At 38.3% G+C, this 12520-nt stretch overlaps 1 protein-coding gene across 7 annotated transcripts in view; it reads left to right on the top strand.

Moving 5' to 3' along the window:
• Positions 1 to 9775, top strand: part of ARMC1 (armadillo repeat containing 1) — a 49019-nt gene extending 39244 nt beyond the window's left edge. For all 7 annotated transcript variants that reach the window (XM_050941238.1, XM_050941232.1, XM_050941234.1 and 4 more), the window contains 4 exons: positions 1661 to 1850; positions 6728 to 6844; positions 6949 to 7023; positions 7577 to 9775. In XM_050941238.1, the coding sequence (XP_050797195.1) occupies positions 1661 to 1850; positions 6728 to 6844; positions 6949 to 7023; positions 7577 to 7768 (574 nt within the window). In that variant the 3' untranslated portion in view covers positions 7769 to 9775. The remainder of the gene's footprint in view (positions 1 to 1660; positions 1851 to 6727; positions 6845 to 6948; positions 7024 to 7576) is intronic.
• The last annotated feature ends 2745 nt before the right edge of the window (positions 9776 to 12520 follow it).

Raw genomic sequence — 12520 nt, 5'->3', positions numbered from 1 at the left:
AATATAGACGCCATCTTTCAACTTCAAGCTGTGAACAACATGTACACATTTTATCCAATGAATTTGAGTATTATGAAAATGTGTGCATTTTTTATATGACCCCGATTGACTTAAGTATGTGCTTCCCTGTAGAGGGATGGACTTAAGCACATGCCTAATTTTAAGTTATTGCTTAAATGCTGTACTGATTCAGGCCCCAGTGTCTTGGTTTTTATCATCTTTAGGACAAACCTCACAGTATCACTTTAAGCGCAGGCCTGCTGAGCATTGTACATACACTCAAATATGACAGTTCTTCTCTAAAGAGTTTACAATCTAAAAGACAGTCACAGGGAAGAGAAGACAAGACTCATTAGGAGATCCAGAGGGAGGGAATTGACTAAGATTTTTGCTCCAGCATTATTCTTCTATTATATGAAATTGGGATGGAGGTGATGTTTGACCCAGTCTAGTTATTGGGATGAAATAGTAAGGAGGAAAGCTTCAAAGGCAAAACGTAGCTATTTACTCCAGTATATTTATGCCTACAAGCAAAACTGATTGGCCACCATAAGATGAATTGTTTGATGTTGCTGTAGTGTTTTTATTCATTCCAAATATTGTAGTTGATTAATGATGAGTTAAGTCTTGCCCTTCATTGAGCTCATTGAAATTACTTCAGTGATGAATTTAGCCCATTAAATTCAGTTGTGATTTAAGTATAAAAAAAAAAAAGATGTCCAGTCTAATATCTAAATCCATTTCCTTTAAAGGAATACAACCATATAGCTTATACCACCAATTTTGACCTACTTTTAACTTATTTAATAGGGAATATCCCCACAATGCAATTTTTAAAGATCCACAGTCAAGAAGGGATGTGAAATGGTGGTTAGAGCAGAGACCTGGGAGTCTGAACTTGTGGGTTTTAGTCCCTGCTCTGCTGTTGACTTTCTGCATAACTTTTTGACTCGTTACTCAATCTCTGTGTTTCTATTTAAAATGTAAATGGTAAAATGGGAATGGTACCCCGCAAGGTAGGCAAGAGATGTGATACTTATCCCTAAGGCATTTTGATAGCCTCTCCTACAAGGATCTACAGAAGATTAAAGGTGCAACTGTTTAGGTCACATCTACAGCTGCATTTGCTTTCTTGTTGACATAGCTGGTGCTGCAACATAGCTCTGGGAACTGAGATTAATCAATGATGCTATTAAGCAAATAGGGAATTAGAACACAACATGGTTGCATTGTGTATCCTAATCAACGTGTTGTGGGGAGAGGGAGTGTCAAAGTTTGTCAATCAGTTTAATTATTGTGTTTGCAGGTTTCTAAATAGATATGACACATAGCAGAGAGAGAAATAAAAACTAAGAGTTCTGATACATCATTTAAAAATAAGCTCACAGGTATAAAATTAACATAGACACGTGTTCTGGCTTCAATTTAAGGTAATAGCACTGGCTTATGGATGATGGAAGTGGGTTTGGTAGACCCTCTCTCTTTTATTTTTGTTATTTTTAATTAAGAAATCTTTTCTTCTAACTGCATATTAGCTATATAAAATGCTTCTGTAGTGTGCTGATCATTTAAGATACCGAGTCATAAATGTGGCAGCTATTTGAAATAACACTGTGAAAATAGATAGTTATAAATCTCAATTTATTATTTTTTCTTTAAGGACTACTACACCAGGAGAGACTAAACTTTTAGCTTCTGAAATCTATGACATCCTTCAAGCTTCCAACATGTCAGACATGGACGGTGTGAATGAAATGAATTCTTGCCGGCGGAAAGCTCAGTTTTTCCTGGGCAGTACAAATAAACGTGCTAAAACAGTGGTTTTACATATAGATGGCCTTGATGATTCAGTAAGTAAATCTTAAGTACTTTGTAATCATTAGGAATCAGACTGGAAATGCTAGGAAAATACTGTGATAATGTGCATGCATGTTATATTCAAAACATACTTTGCGCCAAAAAAGAAGGGCATTCAGGGAATGCTTGTGTTACTTTCATGTATGCCAGCAACTCCTGTGAATCATATTTTGAAATATTGATATATAATTTAAATTCACCCAAGATGCTTAATACAAGAAATATTAATGGCTAGTTGCTTTGTAACTTTGTATTTTTAAATAATTCCATTTCCATCTTTGCCAGTTTTGTTTCCTGTTTCAGTCACCTTTAGAATAAATGAGGTACTGCCTTTTATCTATCTCAATTCATGATATCGCTCTGTGATCAGAGAATTGGAATCAAAACCATTCCTTACTTTTCACAATTACCTGTACAGCGTGAGAGATGCTAGACACTGACTAATCTGCTATTATAACTCTAATGTAAGGAAAGTTGAATTTTGTTAGCTCCCTTTTGCTACATCTTTTTGTAGTCCGAGATGTTTTCTACTATAGTGACCAGGCTGGCACTTGAGATAGTGAGATCTCACTGCGTCTTTATGTAATGTCAAAATAACTTCTACAGATTTATCCAGCATACCCCCGTGTACAACACCCCAGGGCTATGTTTGCCTTTTTACGGCTGCCAAACAGCATGTAGATTGTTTAAGCATGTTCTTCACAAGTGCCCTCAGGTCTCTGTATCTTCAGCTTTGTACCCATTTTAAATGATCAAACCTGATCCTTTGTTTTGTTACTTTACATTTTGCCAAGTAAGCCTGTCTGGGAGCCTAGTTTATCAATAGCATTCCCTCCTCATGTTTTTCTTGTGAGTACATTTAGCTCCTTTTGAAATTAGATTGTATGCCAAGTCATTTATATGGGTAGTAAAGAAATTAATACTTATCTTGGAAACCTTCACTTGTTTGTGATATAGACATGCAAAACTTTATCAGCACCCCTTGCTTTTATATCTTCAAACCAGTTTTTAATCCATTCCAATAGTATGCTCCTATTAAGTTTACTAACATTGTAGCTCATTTGTGCATGAGTCTCTAAAGCTTCTCTAAAACCCAGATAAATTCTATCCACTTCTCCTTTGTCTGCCAATTCAAGTACATGCAGTCCTGTAAATGGACTGAGGCCAGCAGGTCTGAAGACCATTTATTTGTGTTCCCTGACAAATGGAGCTAATGCAGCTTTTTCCCACAATGCTTAAATAGGGCTGCCCAGAGGATTCAGGAGGTCTGGAGTCTTTGGCGGCGGGGGGGCCCCGCCACCAAAGACCTGCCCCAGGACCTACCGCCACAGGTCTTCGGGGCACTTCGGCGGCAGGTTCCCTGACCCACTGCTGAATTGTCGATGACCCGGAGCGGAAGAAGCTCCGGGGGCCCGGTTCCTGCAAGAGTTTTCCGGGGCCCCCAGAGCGAGTGAAGGACCCCACTCCAGGGGCCCCGAAAAATTCTCATGGAGGCCTGAGGCAAATTGCCCCTCTTGCTTCCTCCCTCCCCATCCTGCCTCCAGATGGCCCTGCGCTTAAAAATTGAAATTGCAAAGATATTCATTGCCATCATAGTAAAAAATGTATAACAAAGTATTTAGATGTTTGAATCCAGAAAGCAGAACTTCAGGCTTCTCCGGTTGCCTGGAGTACACCAGTGTGTTTTCTCAGCTCATTATTAAAGGAAAAGAAGAATCTGGCAGTGTGCTGGCTGGATTAGCTAATGTACATAGTTCTGAGTTTTATGAGACTATCAAAGAAACCCTAGTGATATTCTAGGTGCCTGGTATAACACAGCAGCAGTAAAACATCCCTACAAAGCAGTTTTAAGTGTTAGCATAAGTTGGGAACTATAAAATGGCAGAGGATGTGAACAATAGCAATAACTTACCTTTATATAGCACTTACCTGAGACCTAATCTTTAAGTGTGTAACTTCATGTATGTGTATGTATACACGGCTGCCCTTGGCTTTTTTTTCCAGGCCTGTGAAACATTATTGCTGTCAAATAATAACTTTTTCCCTGCCAAAATTAAAGCAAACAAAACAACTTATGTCTCCAATGCCTCTTCCCTGCCCCTATAATTGACTCTTGTCTGCAGTGATGATCCATCACCTACCTCTGTGTATTCCTGTGAAATAAATAAGAGTCTGTTTTTATTAAATTATTTTTCTTTTTAAACTTAAGCACTATCTCAATCTATCAAACACATCTACAGGAATTCAAAGTTTTGAATCAACTTTCATGTTTTTTTGGGCCTATGAATTCATGTCAGAGTTGACCTATTTAAGGCTTTTTAGCAGTTCATGTTCTGTAGGAGTAATTGGAAATCCTGTAAATCTTTCATGTCTTGTTGGAGACCTTAGGTAGTTCTTGATCAGTTCATTCAAAATAAAGCTACATTCTGTAGAATTTGATAATGATCTCTATCAAAAAACAAAGTGTAGTACTATGGAAGTCTGTTGATTGATCTACTGTAGTCTAATCTTCCCAATAAGACTTTATAGTGGTAACAAATGGGTATTCTGTATAAATTTAGCCAGAGGCAGGATTTTTTTGTCAGCTCCAAATAATCAGAATCTTTTTTATTAATTTTTAAGAACACTACACTAGAGGAAACCTTAGCACTTTTGAGCCCAGTTTTTGTTATCCCTCCCACTCCCCCACCAACTGTAAATGACTCGTCTGCAATAATTACTTCACAGTACGCAGAGTTGGCCTGATGGTTTTAGGAACAGTTGGCAAGATAAGTCTTTGATATGCATCTCAGACTTAACTGACTCATTATGTAAAACATGGATACCTGAGTTACCATTAGGTTTTGTTTTCCCCACCCCTAGGTTCCATGCTGTGGTAGAAGGATTGCCCAGCTGAGGTTTGTTCATAGTTGTCAATGCAAAGGACAGCTGTCCAAATAGATGGAGATTGCCAAGTTTCCAGCTAGTGAAGGGATTTGTACACACTCTGGTGAGGCTTAGCATTCATATAGTGTTTTACAACTTAAAGTAGTGAACTATCTGTGGAATAGGTATTACCCTATTTAGGGAAACCAGAGGCACAGATTGTATGATTTGACCAAGCTCTCAAAAGAGGAGACTGTGTCAGTTGATGTATGTATCCATGCAATCATCCCTTGTTTAGTCTACTAAAGCATGTTGCCTCTCACCCTCTTGTGCCTTCCGTCCTTGTGGCCAGAGGTGGTTTTATTTGTTTTTCACTTGTACAGTGCTGTTTGCCTTATCTCTCTCACACACACAGTTTTGTGTAAAGATATTTAGCCCAGGCCTGCTAAATTGCTACAATTCTAATTATTATTGTTCTTTAATATAGTCCGAAATGTTCTGACATTCATACATGCATGGAAGTAAACTGAGTTTTGCCTCCTATATAGTCTAGCCCAGGGGTGGTCAACCTGAGCATGAGAAGGAGCCAGTTTACCAATGTACATTGCCAGAGAGCCACAGTAATATGTCATCAGCTCCCTCACCCTGCTTCCAGCACCTCCCACCCTCTGGCAGTCCTGCTGATCAGCACCTCCTCCTCCCTCCCTGCACCTCCCAATCAGCTGTTTTGTGTCCTGCAGGAGACTTGGGGGCGGGAGGGAGAGGAGCAAAGGCACTACAGGCTCAGGGGAGGGGGTGGGGGCGGGAAGGGGAGTGGGGGCAGGGCCTGTGGCAGAGCCAGGGGTTGAGCAGTGAGCACCCCGCTCCCCCCCAGCACTTTGGAAAGTTGTCACCTGTAGCTCCAGCCCCGGAGTTGGTGCCTATACAAGGAGCTGCATATTAACTTCTGAAGAGCCACATGTGGCTCCGGAGCCGCAGGTTGGCCACCCCTGATCTAGCCGAACCAGTTTGTTAGCAGATCAATGAAATGAATGTTTCTTCCTGTATTGAAACCACTATTGTCTAAGTATTGAGCAGTAATTACTGTATAATAATATTAATATGCTTATATAGTGCCTTTCTTTCAAAGATCTCACAGCACTTTTCAATTAAAATTAAATACTAAGCCATAAAGAAATCTGATTTTGAACCTAACACTTGAGTCTATAAGACTGTCAAGGGTGTGTGTGTGTGTGTGTGTGTGTGTGTGTAGATATAATATAAAAATAAAATCTGGTAACCCACTACAATGTAGCTTTTTTTTGTTTGTGATAGCAGTCTTCCAATAGATATTTTACTCTCTTTGTAATAACCATCTTGTTTTCTAAATACTGAAAAAGTAATAAAACAAGTAGAATAGATGCAACCATTATAGGTCAATGTAATATTTATTGCACAGTAGGCATTGTCACTTGCTTTAAACATAAAATTCCATTGTTTTTTTTAACCAAACATTTTTTCCCTTGAAATCAGAGTTAAGATTATGCTGTGCTTTGATGTCCATGAGCTGCCACAGATGAGGTAGCTGAAGGATACAACAGCTGCTTTGATGCATTCAGTCAGTTTGGATACAAGGTGTCTGATAAATAGCAACTTAAACACTAACTACACATCAATGAGCACTCCACTCAATCCGGACATAACCTCAGGGGACTGTTTAGCTGATCATACGGAGAAAAACATTCTTTGCTTTTCAGCACTTTTTCCTGATTATTTACAGTTGATTCCATCCTTGTTTGACTTTTAAAATGTAAGCAAAAATGTTGTAAATTTTGTTATGACAAGATTTGTAGCAATATTAAATGTCAGTATATGTGTATTAAAAATAATTGTAACCTGCAGTATTTTTTTCTTTTGCAATATTACCTTATTTACCAGCTGTCTTAAAAGATGCAATAGTTTGTCATAGCATCAATGGTTAGTATTTTTATATGGCCTTTGCATGTTAATACTTTATTTTTTTTAGTCTCGAAGGAATCTTTGTGAAGAAGCCTTGCTGAAAATTAAAGGAGTTATTAGCTTTACGTTTCAAATGGCGGTTCAAAGATGTGTGGTCCGAATTCGCTCAGACTTAAAAGCAGAAGTAAGTACTTACAACTGTGCTTGCTTTAAGGCCTATGCATCTGTTGCAGTTCTATAACACTAAAAGTCTGCCTTTATTTTCCTTGTATTTTCTCCCCCTTGTAGGCTTTGGCAACAGCAATAGCATCAACCAAAGTTATGAAAGCACAGCAAGTTGTGAAAAGTGAAAGTGGAGAGGAGGTGAGATACAGTTCATTCTAAATAGAGGTGGATCTGGCTTGGATCTTTGATACCTGTACTACCATGCCAATCGTTTCTGTCCCTAAGGAACATACATTGTTGTGCTTGTCAGAGATTCATACACAACGTAAAGAGGTTAAAGTGTATCCATATAGTAATATTGCTAGAAATTACTGTTGAACTATTGGCAAGAGATGTAACTGTACAGGACAGCCGTCTCTTTCTGACAGTAGAATCTCCTGACTTGGAGAGATGAGTCTGGAAACAGAGATTTGCCTTCTTGACAGAAACCAATGGTGTGGTTTTATTTCGCAGCTGTAGGGAGAGATGGTCTGACTTTTTGGTGGTATTGTTTTACCTTAAACCTGTACTTTTCTTGCATATGGTCTAAATAAAAAATGATTTGACAATACCTAATATCTACCATGGCAGTTATTAAGGGAGTGACCCTGAGAGGTGTTCATTGCCTCTCAGGATGAGGTCCTTTATCTTTTTTTTTAATTCATTTTGATTCACAACATTTGACATTTTCTTGAACTCTTCTATTCATCAGGTGCTGGTTCCATTCCAAGATACTCCTGTAGAAGTAGAGCAAAATACAGATCTACCTGACTATTTGCCAGAGGATGAAAGCCCTACAAAGGAACAAGACAAAGCAGTATCCCGGGTTGGGTCACACCCAGAAGGTGCAGCCAGCTGGCTCAGCACAGCAGCCAACTTTCTGTCCAGATCTTTCTACTGGTGACTTGCGTTTGGGGTTAAAGGACTGCATGAACAACCGACAGGGTGGCCAGTTTTCCACTGGTGTGGTGAACTGCCAAGTGCAATTTGCAATAAATTATCACGAAAAGATTTTAGATTACACAAATGTATGCTGCATTTTACATTTTATTGGCCATTTAGCCTGTTAGGCGGGTCAAAGGACAGAGGCCTCAGATCAAGTCGCTTTTGTTTGTTTTCATGTACATTTTATTGTCTCCTTTTTTAAATGGGTCCATTATTAAAAACCAAACATTTATGCTTATGGAGCTTTAAGTTTGACTTCACATGAAGCAAGTGATAGGGAGAACCCATTCAACTCAAGTCTCAGGACCTCTGAAAGGAAATTCTTATTACTACTAGTTGTGCATGAATCAAAATGCCTTTTTGTTTTGCCTTATTTCAGATTTATTTCTTTTGGTTTTCTAGACATTGATTCCAGATGAAAATATACCCTGCCTTTGTTTTGCCTTCTATTTTTGCCAACCATGTTCAGAACCAGCATTTCATGTTAATTTTCTGCGTTAAAATAAAATTGCTACACATTGGAACTTTATAACCCCTCATGTTCATAGAAATATTTTTCAACCCTTAAACCACTGGTGAGCTATGAGAGATAAGGGATTAAATGAGCAGAAAGAAATATGTATGCATATGTTATACAGTGAATAAACTGCTGTAGGAAAATCATTTCAATGATGGGTATGAGTGACTTTGTGTATATAGTACCAGATGCTACAGACTGCCATTTAGGCTGGTTAAGAAGATCATAGTCCAACAGCTGTGATCTGCTCAGGTGATGGTTTATTGCAGTTTCTTCTGAGATAGAAGGTGGGTTGTTGGCCTTATTCAGTTATAGTGTCCACTGTAAGTGTATATAGTGGTAACTGAAACTTTATAAACTTGAAAAATAAAACAAATTGAATGCCTGTTCCACCACAGTGCCACTCTCATAAATTTTGTCTTTAAACTTTTATTGCTTAGTAGAAATCTGATCGGTAGTTGTTTCCTCATATTGCCTTTCATGATTTTCCCATGAAAGCATATCATCTTGGATAAGACAAAAACCATACCTGAACAATTGGCTTTGCCTTGTTGCTTGCAGACAGTGTAAGTTTAAAGATGTCTTGGTCATTAACATCTATCTGTTTCGTGACCAGAAAAGATAACAAAAGTAGGTAGAATCTATGAAATTAGATATTTGGAATATTAGTAAGCATTTTCCAGTGTTCTGAAAACTACAGTACTGCTTTGTTGCCTCACAGGAATACAGCTAAAAATATGTAATGCTATTATAAAACTGACAAAAAAACGTGGTTTTTGTGATGACATCCGTGCTATAACATTGACTACATTTTTCAGTTTGGAGAGTGAGACAAACATTTGGTCCATGAAAGTCACTCCCCAGTGTCATAGTCAGGGAATAAAAATCATTCACAGGCTGTCATATTAATGCACAGTGTACAGGAAAGAATGGTGTAAAATAGCAACAGTAACAAAAGTCAGAGTTGGCCCACTCGAATTCAGTGTGATTTGGGGACGAAAAAGCTTACTTGCAGACTAGATGTCTCTGTCTGTTTTTTAATGTATCTAGCTCATTTTGATTCAGGTTTACACGCACAGATTGAAAATACAAGCTTTCCAGGGCATGTATTGCTTTAAATATGTAATATTACTGATACAGCTATCTAGAATGTTACAGTACCAAATGTGTTTCAAAAGCCCTCTGTTCTATAGCCATGAATGCAAAGTTTACTTGTCTCTGTTAACATGTGTTTGCATTTTGCATTACTGCACATCTACTTATTAAATTACTATACCCCTTTGGATATTAATGGTTCAGTACAAGTAGATATTACAGTTTGTGTGTTCAATCTTTAGGTATGCTATTTTTTGACAGTATTGCAGGTCTTGTAGAACAGTTAAGGCATCTGTACGAGTTTTTGAAATATATTGTAAAATAATAAAGGGTAATATAACTAATCTAAACGTACTCCTGCGTCCTGTAGTTTTTGGGATGTAGTAATGACAATTGCCTTCTGTTATGTTCTTGGGTTTTCTATTTCCAAAAGCTCATGTTCTTTATTTTTGGATTTCAAAAGAGCGAAACATAAATGCCTTATCATAATATCAAATGACCCATGCTCAACCATTTCTTTAGTATATTATGCCCTTCGTGTGGCAAATATTTTTTTTTGAATGTGCTTTTATTTAAACAGTATTCTTCTTTGAGTGATTGTGCATATTAGCATAGATTTTGTGCTACCTGGTGCAGCCAAATGGTAGAACCGTCTCCCAGCAGTGCCCATTAGAGTGCATGTACAGCTCAGCAATAGTGCCTGATTCTCAGCATGAAGAGGAGGAGGAGATACTGTTCAACGAGAGGAGCTATCAGATAGATACAGACTTTGATTCTGATTTGGCACCTGATGAACATATGGGTATTGCTTCTGTGTCATCTCCTTTTGAGACCATTTTGCAGTTCTGTGACCTTGTGGATTCTGTGGCATCCCCTTTGAACTTACCTTCATTTGTTGCTGCAAAGACATCACATCTAGTATTCAATGTTTTTTATGCTATTTTCAGGTGATTAGTGTTACCATCTGTGCTGGATAGTCTTTTGCAGCCTGCTGAGACTATTTGGGCTACCCATGCTTCTTGTCAGCCTGTATCTAGAAAGCTGAAAAGTTGTATCAGATACCTTATAAGGGTTATTGTATTTTCATTCTCACCCTGTGCCAAACTCTCTAGTGGATGCTGCTGCCAATAATAGGCTCCAGTCTAGTGAGGCCCATTCAACTGTGGACAGAGAAGGGAAGAAAATAATATTGATGCTCTGCGGAGGGGAGAGGTTTTTGTTCTTCCTCATCTCTTCAAATTAGTGTGGCTAATTACCAGAAGGGTGATAGCCCATTACCAATTCCATCTGTGGGAGAAGATGGCTCTATTTGTACAGAACTCTTAAATAAGAGGAGTTTGGCAAATACATTATTGATGGAAGGAGAACATCTACACACCACATCTTCATCACGGTCTCAGCATAAAAAGAAATAACTCCAGTCCAGACCTAAAACAAAACAGTCTGTTCCTTCCTCTTCATCTTTGAATACAAAGCCTCAAATTTGATGTCAGGATCAACAGTTGTTGACCAATTAGTGAGAATGCATCCCTTTCTTCGTTTGGAGACATGCCAGCTGATTTTATTGGTGCATGCTTACTGCATCAGACATGAGGATCCTAGAAGTTATAGAAAAGGACGATGCAATACAAGTCAAAGTTACCCCCTTTCAATTTCCTTTATCCTACCATCTTCAGGGAACCTTCTCATGAGGTTATTCTTCTATCAGAATTTCAGAAATTGCTCCTGATAGGTGCTGTTGAGAGGTATTCAAACATCTGTTGAGTCAAAGGTTTTAGTCAGGGTACTACCTGGTATAGAAGAAAAATGGGATGGGTTCCATCCAATTTTAGATTTCAAAAGATTGAACAGGTTGTTTCAGAAATTTTTGGTTTTGAATGCTAACTCTAGCCTCCATAATTCCCTCACTGTCCAGTTATGATTGGTTTACAACTCTCCGTTTAGAGGATGCATATTTCCATATTTCTGTCCAGCCAAATAATCAGAAGTACCTTTTTGTTTTGTAATTTTGCAAAGATGTTTTCAGTATAAAGTCCTACTATTTTATGTTTCTACAACATTGAGTCTTTACAAAGTGCCTTTCTATAGTAGAAGCAGCACATTTAAGAAAACAGAGTATCTTTCTTTACCCATATTTGGATGATTGTCTGCTAAAGTCTCCTTCACAGAAGGATCTCCTATTTCACATCAAATTTACAATGTCCCTTTTTATGGCTTTGGGACTGTTTCTGAATGTCAAAAGTCAAATCTCTGCTTGACTGAGAGAATTCATTGAATAGGCTGTATACTGGACTCAGGAGCTGGAAGAGTTTTTTCCTTTGGGAAGAGAGATTTTTTCAGACATAAAACCGCCTGTTTCAAAGATTCAGTGTGTTTCACCCAACGTGTTTTTGGGTCTAATAGGTCTTATGTCAGTGACTACTTACATTACTCTGTTTGCACACCTCAGAATGAGATTAATGCAGCATTTGGATGTCACAAGTTTACAGAACCCATAAGAACAGGCTTCAGATGTTTATCACTCATGTCTCAGGATGTTCTAAATTTGTTGATATGGCGGACAAGACAGATCAGATGGTCTCAGACATATCTTTTCAATCTCTCTTTTCCATCTGTCATAATAATTTCCAATGTATCCAGCAAGGGATACAGGAACTCATCCACACCATTTTACAGTTTGAGCCCACTGAAGGTCTCAAGAAAAGTACATATATTTATTTAATTAGGAGCCATTTATTTGGCTCTCAGATCTTTTTTTCCTCACCTAAAGGGGAAGGTTGTTCAGACAACAGTGAACAATACAACTGCTATGTATTGCATAAACAAGGAAGGAGATGTTCATTCTACCATGTTATGTGCAGAGGCAGTCAACTTATGGCACTGGTGCATTCTTCACAATGTCTTATCTGGTAGCCCTGCATTTAGCAGAGGAGCACAATATGTTAGCTGTCATTTCAGTAGGGACAGTTCTCAGATGCATGAATGGTTCCTGAAGGATTAATTTTTTTCCAGCTGGGGTCAGCCCAGTGAAAACTTGGCTGCAACCAAGTTCAATACAAAGTGTCATGTGTGCTGTTCAAGAGCAATAAGGGACAATCA

This window comes from Gopherus flavomarginatus, chromosome 2 (genome assembly GCF_025201925.1).
Source record: "Gopherus flavomarginatus isolate rGopFla2 chromosome 2, rGopFla2.mat.asm, whole genome shotgun sequence".
In the NCBI taxonomy this organism is placed as follows: Eukaryota; Metazoa; Chordata; order Testudines; family Testudinidae; genus Gopherus; species Gopherus flavomarginatus.
Note: the sequence above shows the minus strand (reverse complement) of the source record. Positions and strands in the feature narration are given on the sequence as shown.